Here is a 16,842-nt window from a genome sequence, read left to right as displayed (position 1 = left end):
GGTTCACCCCTTTGTGTGCCGGTTGGTCCTTAATTAATATAAATAAGAATTGGGTGTCGCATTAGCTTTTTACAAGGTGACGACGGGATAAGATTTCAAATAAATAGGAAAACCAGCCCTTGAATGGCATGCTCCCTATCTGTCTCAATTGCTCTTCTATCTTACTGAATCACTCAACTTCGATTCCCGCATCATTTGCATACATTTCTTATCCGGGATAAGGGGGGCGGAAAAGGCATATAGAATGGTAACGGCTGAACAGAATCAATGTATTTGTGGTTCGAATCCACTTCTAAAAGCGGGTGAAGGTGGGGACATTAGCAACCTCAACTCGAACCTCTCCTCAGAATGATCCTTTTCCAGTGCAGAAATGATTCACTTTTAAAATGAGAGGAAATCTCTGTCTCTGACTTATGCAGTCTTCCAATGTTCAACTGCATTTGGCACACTTGCATTGGACATCATTAGCAGAGTATATTACTCTCCTCTCCTTTAAAACATGTTAACCTTGTACTCAGCTCTCTAATTTTAAAATCTTTGGCTCTTTTTGGCTATTTTTTTAAAAAAAATTATAGGAAAAAATCAGAATAAAATATAAATAAAACTTCTCCTATAAAATAAAAATAATTTATATTTATCTATTTTTTGAAAAGTTCAAATTAAATTTTTATTTAATTTTTCTAAAATTAAAAAAAAAAATATTTTTAACATAAAGAAATTTTTTATTCATTATTTATACTACTTTTTTTATATAAAAAATTCTCTAAAATATCACTTAAACAGAACCTTTAATTCTTTCGATTAACAATGGCGAATAATGACTACTTCTCTTAATAATGTTTTCTTCTTTTCTACAACTATTAACGTAGTGATAAGTCACATATCGAACACTTCCAGTACATTCAACATAAAGTTTTAATATTTAAGGCAGAGAATATTAAAAAAAAGAAGAAAAAGCATAACATATATTTACTCCAATCACAGTCATAGAACTATAACCTTTTATTTCTTCTTCATCTTCCATTATTCTAATATAATTGAAACACATCCTATTTATATTTATTTTATTTTGTCAAATAATACAATTGAAACTCTAGACATGTAGGAGTTGTTTAAAAAAAAGATTTAGATGAGATAAAAAGAAAAGACAAATTTTATATTTTAAATAAATATATTTAAAATTAATATTTATTCAAAATAAAAAATATTAATTAATATATTAATTATTTTTTTTTATCATCGTAAGTAATATATAATTATTTTAATTTAAAATTAAAAAATACATCCTCTCTTATCTTCTCTTCCCAAACATAGTCTCAGGAGGTGGGTTTCATCCCTTCGCATTTAATCATGGTGGCCTCACTAATCTAGAACCTGTTGAACCCGCGTATCTCACAATGCCTTAAAAAACGTTCTTAAGGCATAGTGCTTATACTATCCCTCGGTGTGCTGTTTGCAGCCCTTTGGTCCATAATGCTTGGTGCCGCGCCTAACAGTCTCGTTGCACAAGTAGCAGTAATGGCTTTGGCATGCCCAGCAAAACATGTGATTATTGTTTCCAATCTGTTGATGAAAATTCAAAATGGCAATGGAGAAAGTTGTCAGTGGTGACAACATAACTGTCTTCCAACAGACAAATGTGGGATTCCTTTATTTTAGAGCTCCAAAATTATATGTTTTCCGTGGAATAGTCTTCCTTAAACCACTTTATTAGTGGTAACAAGTTTGGTTAGTTTGTATGAGGTCATAAGTTCAAACCTTCAAAATCATTAAAACAACAGTAGGAGATGTGAAAGGGCAGACAGAGTGAAATGGAAAATGTTTAGACGATTTCTTAAGTGATAGCTGATTTAGTGTAAAAGGTGGTAAGAAAAAAGAATATATTGAATTATAATGCACAGTGTGCCTCCCTGTTCATGACCTGTACCTAGGTATTCACTATAAAAAGTCGCCTCTTTAGTACATATGAAAACAGAGTTCACAGGAACTGTATCACAGCCTAAACGAATGCATAATCTCAATGAAGCCATATACTCTACGAATTCAGTAACTCAACAATAATAAATACATTCAATTTATTCAGAAAATAGATATTTACATGATGTATTTTTGCAAGATAAAAACTGAAAGCTTTACTCACCTTTGCATTAAATTGACGACAATTAGGACATGCTGAGCCACGTTGAGGAAAGATCTCTGCCTGTAATTGTCCTACAGCCTGGCGATGATTTATGCGCTCTTGCCAGGACTCAACCATTTCTTGAGGGAACAATTCACACGAACCATCCCTTGAATGGGGGAAAAAATGATAAGTTCCAAAGAAATTCTGTAAAATGGAATCTTAGGTGCCAGATGCAAACCGTGAGAAAGAATTTCTACAGTGCTTTAAGAAAATCGAATACCTGAAATGTCCATATGGATCTGATGCATCAATTGCTCTGTTGCAGCGGTAACAGAAGTATTGTCCACAATTACCACATGTCATTTTGTTACAACCTTCAGTTCGCGAAATTGCCATGTCACAAGAAGGGCACAGCTTGGAATCACGATGAATTTCTTTCATACTGAGCATTTCATTAATTTTTTCACGTTCCCTACGCTTCTGGTCTTCCTTTAGTTGTGATGAATTTTGACGATCCTATAACAAGGACAAAAAAAAAATAAGGAAGCATTGTTTTGGTTAAAAAATTACCCTCAAAAATCAAGAAAAAATATAATAGAATCAGAAAACATATGGTGAAGAACGTGCCATTGTGAACATCAGGAGCAATAGCAATTAGCAACTGACTAGACAACGAAAGGACCAATAACTACAACAGTTGGTGTTAGAGATTCCCAACTATCAACAGTTAGTTACGGTGAAGTATTAATAGTATGTTAGAACAATAAGAGAAGTTGGAAGGATAGAGTCCTAGCTTAAATAGGAAGAGGTAGGTGGAGGAGAGTGGCATGGAAGTTTATTAGCTTTCGGAATTAAGCAGTAGCTCAGTTGCAGAAAGGGCTTGCCTTTTGTTCAAAGGGACCCTTGGAAGGAGAATAGTCTCTTTTTTTCTGTTCAGATTTGATTCAGTAATAGCTTTTTTTCCCTACCACTTTTTTCAAATCTCATTTGTGAGTTCATAAGACACTATATGCAAGAACTTAAACTGTTAATGTTATGAACCACAGAAAGAAAGATTTGAAATTGATAGAAACAAAGTTAAAAAAATTTGACTGAACAAATAAGAATACAACAAAAATAGCCTTATCCCACAGCTGAACAAATGAGAATATGAGAAATAATCCTCCTCCAAGAGTTTTTCCTTCACAACCACCCCCCTCACCCTCAAATCTTCCTAACAGTTTAGCACATGATCGGATAGCAATTAACATGAAATTGTGCTGGACCATCCTAATTGAATCAATATATAAAAATTTTTGTGTTTGAAGTAGGGAAACCAAAAGCATTCAACCATTTAACACATGTTTGGCTCAAGCTTATTTTAAGAAAATAATTGCTTATTATTAGCAGCTTTGTGAGAGAGATTTTGAAAAAAAAGCAATTATTACTCTGAAAGAAGCCCATCCAAACATTCACTTTGTAAATATCCGGATAGTAAACAACAAAGAAGTCCCAAATGCAGTCACTTAACTATCTTAATGACTGTATGAACATACAACTCTTATAGGATCTAAAATGACTGTGGTTATACAAGTAAGTTAATAGATGGAAAAAAAGAGAGTATCATTTGCAACTCTTAAAGTAATGAATGACACAACTAGAGAGAGAGAGAGAGTAGAAGTCCAAAACAATCAGCTAAACTATATGTCCAATCATAAAACCGGATACTAAACCTGCAAAATCTGAATCTTCATATCTAGGGTCATGCAGGCTATGCCAACATGGCGTCGTTCCCTGCATAGAGTACAAAAGCTAAAATAACATTTTGGGCATTGAGCATGCTGGTCTTCATCCTCTATACAAGGTGTTTCACATCTTGGGCAATAAACAACATCAGACATTGATGCAAGTGCTTTCTCCAACATCATGGATTCCCAGCGTTCACGATCTTCATCACCCAGCAAGTGTTTTAAAAGGCCAGGTGGAATCATAACCTTACATTTTGCATCAGGACATTGAAGATTACTAACGGTGCCTTCCTTTATATGTATCTGAGTAAAGGTTTGCAAGCATTTGAGGCAAAAAAAGTGCTTACATGGTAACCGGATAAACTCAGTACCTGGTAGATCATAAAGATTTTATAATGCACGTGGTGGTGCATTATAAAGTAGCAGATATATGAACCATGTTCAATATTTTAATTCTATTTGAGCATACATGGGAAAAAAACAGAATCAGGTCTTACATATAAATAATGAACCATGTTGAAAAGAAAAATTCTTTAGAAGCCAACAATGCAAAAGAAACTACACATGCATGTCAATAGAAAGAGGCAACACTGTATTAGCTCAAGTGGTAGCATTCGCTTTTCTACATAAACAATTATAGAAGTCCATAGGAAGGGGCAGAAAAAGAAATAATAGACATGAAGCCATGAAGGGATTTTATATGGTCAAAAACAATATCAGGCTTAAACTAGCATGAAGCCATGAACTTAAGAAGAAAAAAGGCCAAACACATTGTTTCATTTAACAAAATGAAAAATTCATAGTAGTCTACTACAGCATAAGCTAGCACAGATTAGTTAGATTATGTGCATGCCTGGAAAATTGTAAGAATGAGCTTTGCTTGGATGGTATAAGCAAAGTCACTTTTGGTGAAATCGGCAAAATAACACTTACGAATTAATAATCTACCCAATAATAAAGCACCAAATATTACAATTAGTCAAACTGTTAATGATTCACCAACAAAAAACTTCTAAAAAAACTTTTTATGAGAAGTGATGATCAAACATACAGTCCATAGCTACCAAGAACATGGTATGTGGGTATAGGTACACTGTTTGTCACTTTTTATATGATTACAAGACTTTCTTTAAAGATAATCTAATATGTCGCATGTGAAATCATGAATTTGGGAAACAGTACGCAAGGTTATTCAAAGGATTATGCAACTTTGATATAGTAGAGAAGTTGTGAATTGCAATGGTAGGCTAAGTGTTGAAATTCAAAATTGCATCTTTGTACAAGACCAAGTCACAATTTCCTTTGAAGAATTTTCAGATGATGGAGGAGGGGAGCTTAAAGCCAGCAGATCTGAATTGTGTACTCTGGGCGTCTAAAATACTAATTACTGATATATACTTAAGAAAGTGTATAAATTATGTCAGACATAAATTAGAAATTACCTGGATATTCACTAAAGCAAATGCTACATTCGTGCAATTCGTTGAGGAAGTATTCATGGTGTCTCTCATCATTGTAACTTCGTAAAAATGGAATGTCAACTTCAATGCACCCAGCTCCAGAAATAACGCGCTCATCCCCAAGATGATTCATGCCATAAGGACCAAGTGTAATTTCCTTATCAAATCCCAGATGAGAAAGAGAAGAACTATGTAACCATTCTACCCAAGGGTAAATTACTTCCAGCCCCTGTTGTTCGGCCCATATTGAATCCAACTCGGAGCACAGACTCAGAATCTTGACCGGTTCCAACCACTTAACAGAGATTGTAAAAATAGGTGGTCGATGGCTTGGGTATGACTTAGGTAATAAACACGTCAAAACAATAGGTGGAAGATATTGAACTTTGAAAGAATATGAGAAGTCATCTGAATTGCTGCTAACAATATCATGTTCATTGGAAGAGTTCAGCTTAGCTGTAATGGCAATTTCTCCCAAAACATCAATGTGTATATGTATCTGAGGAAGGGTAAAAAAAAAAAAAAACAAATTCAGCATTAAATTTCAGATATTTTGCATTGTAACAAAGAGAAATTCGCTAAAACCACGTTATTGGCTTAAAGCAAGACCTGAAAACAATGCAGGCCTTTCCATCTCTCAAGGCTGAAAACGTCTTCTCCATAAATTGACTCCACAACAAGTATCTGCAAAATAGAGAACCCTTGCCATAATATTTCTACATTAAAATCAACTAAGTCATAATTCAAGGAAACTTCTAAATCCTTTTTAATCTAATAAGTAAATTTCATTAACGAACAGCAGAAACCACGTTTTGCTACCTCATCTTGCTGCAACTGATCATTGATTCTGGTCTCTTCCTCAGACAATTCAGGTTCTTCGATGTTATTAAGTAACTTATCAAGCCTAGCATTAAAATCAATCTCACCGTCTCCTTCCTTGGTCTTGATCGAACTACAACCGCGATCGGTTTCACCTGTTACGTCACCGATGATATTGAGCTCTGAGACATCACTTTCTCCTTTACCGTGATCTTGAGGCATAACAGTGTCAGTGATGTTAACATTAACACCTTCACCCAGGGTGACGGAATGAGAGTTAGAAGAAGGCTCCTCCGCAGCGCAGTGCTGTTTTCCTCTGCTTCTTCTCATATTGTATATGCTGATTCCTTTTGTGTTGCGATATGTGTGTTGTTTTGTCTTAGGTAGTTGATAACCACATCCTAATTGGGAGAACCCCTCGTCTATGTTTGTGTTTTCTTTGTTTTGCTTCAGCCCTCACGTAACTCCACTCTTTGGGTTTTTATTAATTGTATGGTTAAACTGCACGCCGCCGTCGTAGACCAGATAGTTTTTTGCTCGTTCTTGTAAATTTTTACGCATAACATAATTCAACTCAATTTTAATTGTAATATAATATAATTTAATAATATTTATATAATATACAAAAATTACTAAAATTCTTTTAAATATACTAAAATAACTTTGAAGTGGCTGCTTTGTCAATTTTTCTCACTGACCTTTATTTGTCATGTTTCATGAACTTTTTTATGTAAATTTTTTATTTATTTTTGCACATCTTATTAACTCAATTATTTAAAATTGAATTTAAAAATATAAAACTTAATTTTTTATTAAAAAAACATTACATTTATTTTACGTTTTTATTTTTAAGATAATAAATATTTTTTAAATAAAAAATTCTCACTTGAAGAAGAGAAGAATGGAAAAACTGTGGAGGAAGGAACTTTCAAAAGTGAAGTATGGAGGCTAATGGCATAACTCCGGCGACAGCACAACAGTGATAGCCAACAGAAGTGATTTGCAAAAAAAATAAAAATTATGAGATTTATTTAATGTATGAAATATTTAATATTAATATATAAAAAAATTACAGAATTCATGATAAAACTTAATTGAAACTATAATTTTTGTTTTGCTTCATTTCTCCTTTTTCCTTTTTCTTTTTTCCTGTATTTTCAAACAAATTTTTTTTCCTCTTCATTTCTTGAATCTTTGCTCATGGTTTCTTTCCCTTTTTATTGTTAAGTTTTTTTTTTTATATAAAAAGCTAAAAATTTGAAAATTTTTCTTTTTCATATATAAAGTAACATTAGTTTAAATTCAGTAAAATTTTATTTTTCTTTTATGAATTATTTTTGAATTTTTCTCATTTTATTAAGATAAAATTTTGTTTTTTTTAAGCACTTTGATTCCATTTTCTTTTTTTAATAGTATAATTCAGAATTAAAAAAATAAAAAAAATTTAAACAAAATTTGCATATTCATAAATTTTATTAAAAATCAATTGAAAATTAAAATTATCTAAGTTTATTCTTTCAAAATATAATAAGAGCCTACAATCTCAACGTTCGAAAAATTTGTTTGTTGCAGTTCAGTTTCAATTTTGAATGTTTTATTAGAGTTTGAATTTAATGAAATTAAGATATCATTTTTTTATACTGTAAATTAATTAAAATATACTATAAACTATTATAGTTTAAAATATTGGAAGGTTTACGAAGAAGAATAGTTGTTGCAAGTATGTCCATTTTATTAATTTTTTCTAATTAAAATTAATAATATACTCTGTTATCAATTTGTATTTTCTTTGTAAAATAATAAACATTAATACATGTCTAATTGGCGGTTTCCTAAGCTTGCAGATAACAAATAAATAAAAAAAACGGTGAAATAAGAAACCATTAAAGGCATTTTCATTCTCCTGGCCCATCATGTTGATAATGGGATAAACAAACAGTTATTTATTCAATAAATATAATAGAAATAGATATTTGACAAATAGATAACATCGCAAATAGTCTTTAACCACGCTTTAATAAGTATAAAGTAACATAACTTGAAAATAGAAATAAAGATCATTGGCACAACCAAACTGGAGGAGGGAGAAGGAACTGTGCAGCTGGAAAAAGTTGACTATTGCTACCGCTTTCCAAATCAAAAACACCTATATCGTGACCACCGACATCTTTTACGTGATGATGTTCTAATAGATTGTCCGTATAGTAAATATGATTTGGTTTGGTGTAAGTAAAAGCTTGAGGTATCGTAGAAATAGATGAATTTAATCCAAGTACTAAGGCATAGTTTCCTAGATTATACAATCTGGACCACTCAGGTTCATTTTTGGTCAACATATATATGTTGAAATTATTAGTCTGATATGCATATGAACCAGGATTACGAGTAAAGGCATAATGCATCCCCACCATTAACAACCTGCCATTACCATGTGCAGCTAGATGCTTGAATTTCCAATTGTAAGGGCAATAAGATTGTGTAACTTCGCATGGAGGGGCTTTAATAACTCCTCATAGTGGTATAGGTTTCGTATGCATATCAAATTCATAAAGTTCATATATCTTTCCTTCTTTCAAAATAACATCTTCAAATTCACACCTACGTGCTTTCGTCGTTGGTATATAACTACAGCCAATCTATAGAAACCCAATCTACAATGATCACCGTATATAACTACAGCCCTGAAATCATGTGTGTCACGATCGGGAGGGGAGGAAATAATTATCTTATATACCGATGTGTTATTCATATGAATTCGCTCTACGGTTGCAGTTGAGCCATCCACCATATCCCGCATAACATATTCATTCACAAAATAATCAGGCAAATAATTAGCTATATCTGGTAAAGTTGAGATTGGGGAAAGATCAAAGCTAACCTTTGTAAATGGATTCAATAAATGCAACGATCCATCCAATAAACCAAGGATGACCAGAAATCCACAAGAAGACCCACGAAACACGTGGTTCTGCATCTGCGGCAATCTCATTTGATTAATCTCTTTCTCTCTTAGACCATGAGTTTCAATAGAATCTTCAACCGAAGGTAACGTCACTAGCCATGGATATTTGTGCTCCGGAGTCTTTGTAAGCGTCAAACTCCACGGTTTACAAACAAGACGAAGTCGAGCGTAATCCTCATAAGAGTGTATGTACTTAACAATTTGATTCAACATATCAGATTGAAGGTTCGCCCAAGGATCATCGTTACTCATCTCCCAAACTCTGAAGTTGGGAAATCCGCTATCAATGTTTCACTTGGTGTTCGTATTTATATATGTATACAGTAGAAACTCTTTAAATTAATACTTGATAAATTAATAAATTCTCTAAAATAATAAATTTATCCGGTCCCGACTTGGGTCAATATAAAAAATTAAAAAACTCGATAAAATAATAAGATAATAATTTTTCGGGAGATCCCTTTATAATTTTCGGTCACAAGAAAATCATAAATTAATAATTCATAGAAACTGAAAAAAATATATTACACTCTATTGAAATATGATTCAATAGTTGTCTGTCTTCCTTTAAAGTTTAAGTCTATTTGGAGCTCATCTGTAACTTTTCTTATTACATCCAATAGCTCAGGTGTTGTATTTTTGTATTGTATCATAAAGTTGTGAAGAGTGTTCAACGCCATAAGTGCTTCCTTTCGCGTAACAGGCTCCAAAGACACTGTATCATCTTCGTCGTCATCCTCTGCATTGTTCTCAATTATAGTACGTACAATATCTTCTAAACTCTGAATCTCCGAACATGCTTCATTTTTACCTGGGTAGTTCATTAGATTGTCGATATCCATCTTATTACGATAGCCACATTGATTGATCATAGTCTCGAAATCTTGAGTTTCTTCATTAAAAGTGGATTCATCCAAATTTCTTGCAACATCACTATCTGAACGAATTTTACAGTGTCGGAAGCAATTCGCTATTGTTTCTTTTCGAACATCTATCGTCCAAGCTGGGATTGCCAAATTGATAGCATCAAGGACATTTATCTTCCCTGCATCAGATTGTCCCACCTCATAACTTTCCAATATTTTGCGGTAAAACCTTCTACGGTAATGCATCTTGAAAGCTCTTATTATCCCAGCATCGCAAGGTTGAATCTTGGATGTCATGTTGGGTGGCAAGAAGAACAACTCAACGTTTCTTAGCCCTTCAATATTTCTTGGATGTGCTGGACAATTATCCACCACAAGTAGAACTCTTCTACCATGCATCATTTGGTCAAATGAACGAACATATTCATCAAAAAGCAAACTAGTCATCCATGCTTTTTTGTTAGCTCGATACTGACAATTCAATCTATTCATGTTGACATTCTTGAAGCAACGAGGCTTTGCATATTTCCCAATAATTCATAGAGGGATTTTTTCAGAGCCATCTTCATTGCAACAAATAACTACCATTAGCCTTTCTTTATTTTGTTTTCTTCCTTCAAATTGTTTTGTTGCCAGTGAATGATCAGCTTGTAGCTTATAAAACAACCCAGTTTCATCCATATTAAAAACATCTTTCATAAGGAACTAATCAATTTTCTCCCGAATCGATACCAATTTCTGCTCCATGTCTTGTATATCAACAGACTCACTCTCGCCAAAATGACGAAATGACTTTATGCCATGTCAGTGCTTGAATTTCCCAAGCCATCCTATAGAGAAGTTAAAATCTGAATCATCATGAAGGTACACGAGTTTCATTGTATCTCTTGCCTTCTGCAAAATTAATTTTCCTGTGATATTCACACGTTCTTGATGTTGGAGAAACCACTCATAAACAACCTTCTCTATGTCAGGATATTTTGCTGGTTTGTGTCTTTTGATCTCTGCTCTTCCCTTTTCTATTTTAGCAGAGAGATAGTCAGCTGACCGCTTAAGTGTGTTTGATATTGTTCCTTGACTAACTTTCAACTGAAATTTTCCCTCAAGCCATCTCTGCAAGTCTTTTTGTGTGCTTGCAGGATTATCTCTCTTATACTCACACAACTCCTTACGTATTTGATCTGACATAGTTAATTTTGCAACACCTTTTAGATGAGAAGTCATCTTGTGAGATATGGTTTGAATACTCTAACACATTCATGTAATTTATATATGCCAAACTTGCTTAAGAATACATTGAACACATTTGTTCCTCTTGTTTACATTTACTGTACTTCAAAAGTCATTATTGATTTCCAATGCATATGTAGTGTAGTTACTAATTTACTGTACGTTGAGTCTCAAAGTTCGCTACAACGTAATTCTAAGAGGCATAGATTAATTTGCCTTTTTGTTTGGTATGTACAGTATAATTACTTAAAAATTCTTTAAATTAATAATTATTAATTTATCGATAAATTAATAACTCTCTAAATTAATAAATTTCTCCGGTTCTGACATTATTAATTTAAAGAGTTTCTATTGTATATAGATACTTTAAGCCCTTTCAAACACACACACAACAAAACTTTTTAAGGGATAAAGACAACGATTAAGTTATAATTCATGTAACTGCGGAGTAAACATTCAGGTTCAATCTTTATCCATTTAAATACAGAGTAACCAATTGATTTGTATTATCATTAAGGATTTAGATTCTTTTACACATATTTTAAATTCAGTTATGTTAAGAAATTAACAAATACAAATTTTTTATTCAAATTTATCGGTTTCATAATATCTTACTATTTTTATTAAAAAATTATTATGTACAAAATTTTATTGTGTCTTGACAGGTGTTAGAAAATTTATTTTAAATTTTGTTTTATTAGATTTTGTTAGAAAAAATTGTTAAGAAAAACTATTTTATTGTATCTCCTTGACACGTGCTAAAAAAATTATTATGTACAAAATTTATATGTATTTTATTATTAGAAATAATATTGTATTATATTAAATAACAATAAATTAAAGAAAAATTATAATAATCAAAATAACATATAAAAATTTTAAATTTAAATTTAATTTAAGATAGATTAAGATTACAATAAATATAATATATTAATATTCCACACATTTAAAAATATACAATAATGTTATAAACATAAAAGGTCACGTTACCTAGTGAGGAAGTGGATAAATATTTAGAATATTTTTTCTTAAATAACTCTTAAAAATGCTTGTATTTACAAACGAAGACAGATTTTTTAAAATAAAAAACTAAAAATGTATTGCGTGAGATTTAAAATGATTAAGTTTAAAAAGAATAAATATTTTTTATTTTAAATAAAAATAATTAAATCATAAAAAATTATAAAATATTCAAAATTATAATTAAGACAATCATAAAAGGTTATTTGTTTTGTTATGATTTATCAAAGGTAAAGATTCAAATATAAATATAAATATAAATTAATTAATAAATAAAATAATATATTTATTATTGTATATGATTAATTATTATAACATAATAATAAATAAATATTTTATTTATATTAATTATATGTTTACATAAAAATAATATTTTTTGTATTTAATAAATTAATTTATAATAATTTAATTTTAAAAGTACTATCAACTATTTAACAACAATAATTAAATTTTCAAATTTAAAAGTAAAAAAATAAAATTTTAATGTGAAAATTTCAGTACAAAAATATTTAATAATATATATTTAGAATTTTCATGTTATTAATTATCTATATTGTAGTGTTGATAATATAAAATCTTTTTTTTATTTGTATTAAACATATATTTAATAAAAACATTAAAACTTACTTAAATTAAAAATATTAAATGATTTTAATAAATTATATTTATGATATTTAAACATAATGATTGATATTTTAAAAGAAATAAGTTGGTATGTTATAAGTTTAATATTTTAAAATATAACTAAAGATGTAATTTATGAAAATACTTCTAAAAAATAATTTCTTATTATTAATTATCTATATTAAATTGCTAATAATATAATTTTTTTATTTATATTAAGCATATATTTAATAAAATATTAAAAACTTAATTATACAAAAAAGATTAAATTATTTTAATAAATTATAATTATGTTATTTTAAAAATATATTCACTGTTATTTTAAAAGAGTTAAGATAATATGTTATAAATTTATTTTTTAAATATAAATAAATATGTAATTTGTGAAATTGCTTCTAAAAAATCAATATATATATATATATATATTAAAATAATATTAAAAATATATTAAAAAACTAATCGTACAAAATTAAACTAGTTAATAATTTATGTAATTTACAAGAAAGATATTATATATCTAGCATTTGTCCTCAACTATAGTCTCTATAGTATAATAAAGCAAAAAAAAATCAGCTATATTATTGCAAAATTATGTTAAAAAATTAATAAATACAATTTTTTTTCACCCAAAGTTATCAATTCTGTGATATTTTGTGATTTTTATTAAAAATTGTTTATGTGTAAAATTTTGTTGTATCTCCTTGACACGTGTTAAAAATTATTTTAAAATTTATATATTTTTTATTATGGTACAAATATTTTTGTAATATATAAATTTATAAATAAATTAATATGTACTTTTATTATTAGAAATATTATTGTATTATATTCATTTCAATCATTTTTATAAGAAACAAAAGACTAAATCACCAGATCGAAAAAAGTAATTAATTATGTTATGTTTTTTATAAATATAAATTTTATTTTAAAAATATCCATAACATTAAATGGTATAATTAGTAATTTGTATATTTAATGATATTAATAAAAGAAAGGTATAAAAAGAATTTAATAATTAATGTACCTTAAATCTATTATTTGTTTTTTATAATAAGGAGAAAAAAATATTACATTTTATTTCTTATAAAAAAGACCGAATGAAGTGTTAAATAACAGTAAGTGTGTTTCGTTGTTTAATGGCCCAGAATGTCACTCTGTTTTGGCCTAAATGCTTGCACTTGCAACCTTGTTATAACTTCTAATAAGCTTTGTTGTCAGGTGGTAAAGGAGTTAAGAACGACTAATAGTTAGATACGAGGGTACTTTCCAGCAATTCTTCAAGCAGTGTGTTGAACTTCGCTGCTAACGTCTCTAAACATATACACAGTAATAAAGTTTAATTCTGGTCATTTGTTTGACACTCTTTCCCTGGTCTCACTTCATGTTTGAACAACTTCCTTAGCGTCATTGTGGGTAATTGTACTTGATATTTTTCCATTTTATTTACTTCTCCATTAGAGTCGCCAAATGTTTCAGTAGACTTTTTCAAAGAGAATTACAGGAACAATAATCCAATGAGAAACTAAGTTCTTAGACTTTAGAAGCACACTACTCATTGTTTCGGAAAGAGTGAAAATATAGAACTATTAAGAGTTCTGAGTTTGTAAACTTAATCAAGCACATACAATGGTTTCTAGTTCCCAGCGTGTTAACTCCGTATTGCCACTTGTGGTTTGTAATTGTAGGAGCGAAAAGTTGAGATGATGTACGCTACAAAGTTGATAGCCGCTCCTTTCCCTTGTTACGCAGCATTGCAGCATCCGTTGACGGGCATGTACAGTTGCTGCGTTGTACACAATGCCTAAAACCTTTTGGGTCTTATTCATGGGTAATGAACAGTTTCCTTCGTAGATGGTTCCTTCAGGTACATGCTATTTGCTGCATTACTTCAGTGTCCGTAGTCTCTGATTTTCTTCAATGTAAGTTAGGCGCTCTGCCTGCTCCAAGAATGCCATATAAAGCAAATCTTGTGCCTTTTATTTTTATTTCTCGAACAGGATAGTAATAATGTAGATAGAATATAGTCCTAACCTATATACTTATAGAGAAAATTTGTCACTTTGTTAAAAAGTGTAATTTAAGTATAAGAAAGAAAAAGATAATAAATAAATTATATAATATAAAAATAGTAAAAGCTAAATATAAAAGCATAATAATTATTCGGATATGGATACTGTGCAGTCAACACTACGTCCAGTTTAATTTTTGTTTAAGCAAAGATGGACTCGTTTAAGCAAAAATTAGAGGTGTCAAATGAGTCAGCCCTAATTAATTTAGCCTTAACACACATGGGCCAGAGCCAAAAGGTCCATTGGGCCAAAAAGCCCACAATATGAAAAAGCCGATAGGGTTCAAAAGTCTATGGAATTAAGTGGGCTAGGGCTAACTAATTTTAAAAAAATTAATTATAAAATTTCTTAACATCTTATTTTATAATTTTATTTGAGTATTAATCATAAAATTTGTCATGTTTTTATCTTTTTATACTATTATATTTTATTTTTTTTATAAAATTATCTTAAGGATATCACATGTTGAATAAATATTTTTAAAGTCACAATAGAGATACAAAATTAATCACAAAATTAATGCAGAAAACAACAAAAAAAATTTCATGCAAAATTAGCTTAAGCGAGTCTATTGTAGCTTAAGCGAATTTTGTATGTAGACTCGCTTAAGCGAATTTTGTAGATTGCTTAAGTGAATTATGTTAGTTTAAGTTAATTTTGTGCATTTGAGGATATAAAAGCTTGGTGTGAGAGAAAGAGAAGACTGAAGATAGATGGAGATAAAGAGAGCAGTGATATAGGAGTGGTGGTGGAGGGAAAAGAGGGTAGAGAGTTGGGGATAGAGGAAAGAAAGAGATATGGGTATGAGATAGGATGAGAGTGGGAAGAAGAAGAGAAGAGTTGAACATGGAGTGGAGGGAAGAGAGAGTTGGGAGAGAAATAGAGGAGTTGCATATGAGAGAAATAAGAAGGTTGAATATGGAGATTAAAGAAAATTGAATATGGACATTGAAGAGAGAGGGTTGGGCATGAGGAGGACGAGAAGAGAAGATTGAGAGAAAACATGCAAAATTCGCTTAAGCTAAAATGAACTCGCTTAAGTTAATTTTTCATAAATTTTTTTTGTCATTTTCTGATTTTTCCTAGACATTCAAGTCAATAAAACTCCAAATAGCTCCATCATATTGACACAAACCAAATACATTACAGATATCCTAAAGAAAGCCAATATGCTCACTGCTAAACCTACCAAAACACCAATGGTAGCCAATTTGAAACTCAGCTCAAATAACTGTACAGATTTTGAAAATTTAACCCTGTACAGGTCTATTGTAGGAAGCTTACAATATCTCACTATTACGAGATCAGAGATTTGTTTTGCACTGAACAAGTTTGTCAGTTTATGCATGCCCCTAAAGATGCACGATTGGCAGACTGTTAAAAGTATATTACGATATCTTTATAGCACATTAGCTTATGGAATTGAATTCAACAAATAAGAGGATTTTTGAATCACTGCATTCTGCGATGCTGATTGAGGTCAAGATCTGGATGATAGGAAGTCCCTACTGAATTTTGTATGTACTTGGGTTGTAATCCAATCTCATGGACATCTCGAAAGCAATACTTTGTCTCATGTTTGACTAATGAAGCTGAATACCGTAGCATAGTTGCTATTACTACAGAAATTACTTGGTTGTAGTCTCTTCTTGCTGAACTTCATATCTTTGTTCCACCTATACCAACAATATACTGTGATAATTTGAGTATTGTTCTTATTACTGCCAATCTTATCCTTCACTCTAAAACTAAGCATTTTGAGTTAGACTTATTTTTTGTTCGAGACAAGGTAAACGTGAAACTAGAGTTCATCACATCCCTGCTACAGAACAGAAGCCTTTGGCTTATTCTTCTTTTTCAAAATATATAAACAAACTCAAGGTACACTATAATGAACCCATGAGTTTGAGGAGGTATAAAGGGAACTTAAAATTATCTTTTTA

General features: G+C 30.5%; 2 protein-coding genes and 1 pseudogene across 2 annotated transcripts; all 3 read right to left on the bottom strand.

Annotated features, from left to right (window-relative positions):
- Nucleotides 1-1,243: 1,243 nt before the first annotated feature.
- LOC113869332 (E3 ubiquitin-protein ligase RNF14) lies at nucleotides 1,244-6,572 on the bottom strand. The gene is made up of 7 exons (XM_027505610.1): nucleotides 6,129-6,572; nucleotides 5,919-5,993; nucleotides 5,292-5,808; nucleotides 3,835-4,220; nucleotides 2,403-2,638; nucleotides 2,141-2,288; nucleotides 1,244-1,563 (listed from the first exon to the last, which is right to left on the bottom strand). The coding sequence occupies exons 1-7, from the start codon at nucleotides 6,456-6,458 to the stop codon at nucleotides 1,435-1,437; spliced, it is 1,821 nt and encodes a 606-aa protein (XP_027361411.1). The 5' UTR covers nucleotides 6,459-6,572; the 3' UTR covers nucleotides 1,244-1,434.
- A 1,613-nt stretch (nucleotides 6,573-8,185) lies between these two features.
- Nucleotides 8,186-9,342, bottom strand: LOC113870461. Its single transcript, XM_027507052.1, has 2 exons — nucleotides 8,731-9,342; nucleotides 8,186-8,572 (listed from the first exon to the last, which is right to left on the bottom strand). The coding sequence occupies exons 1-2, from the start codon at nucleotides 9,340-9,342 to the stop codon at nucleotides 8,186-8,188; spliced, it is 999 nt and encodes a 332-aa protein (XP_027362853.1).
- A 272-nt stretch (nucleotides 9,343-9,614) lies between these two features.
- On the bottom strand, nucleotides 9,615-11,180 carry LOC113869333 (annotated as a pseudogene).
- Nucleotides 11,181-16,842: the final 5,662 nt, after the last annotated feature.

Source organism: Abrus precatorius, unplaced genomic scaffold (genome assembly GCF_003935025.1).
Source record: "Abrus precatorius isolate BTA unplaced genomic scaffold, Abrus_2018 Scaffold6, whole genome shotgun sequence".
NCBI lineage: Eukaryota > Viridiplantae > Streptophyta > Magnoliopsida > Fabales > Fabaceae > Abrus > Abrus precatorius.
The sequence above is the reverse complement of the archived record's forward strand: the minus strand, read 5'-3'. Positions and strand labels throughout refer to the sequence as shown.

Bases quoted from the DNA above. Each gene is read 5' to 3' on its own strand.
- LOC113869332 (XM_027505610.1), bottom strand. From the start codon at position 6,458: ATGAGAAGAAGCAGAGGAAAACAGCACTGCGCTGCGGAGGAGCCTTCT. The intron at 5,994-6,128 runs GTAGCAAAACGT...TCTATTTTGCAG, and splicing joins ATCAGTTGCAGCAAGATGAG to ATACTTGTTGTGGAGTCAAT. The intron at 4,221-5,291 runs GTAATTTCTAAT...ATGATCTACCAG, and splicing joins TTGCTTTAGTGAATATCCAG to GTACTGAGTTTATCCGGTTA.
- LOC113870461 (XM_027507052.1), bottom strand. From the start codon at position 9,342: ATGAGTAACGATGATCCTTGGGCGAACCTTCAATCTGATATGTTGAAT. The intron at 8,573-8,730 runs GTAGGTGTGAAT...TGGAAATTCAAG, and splicing joins TATACCAACGACGAAAGCAC to CATCTAGCTGCACATGGTAA.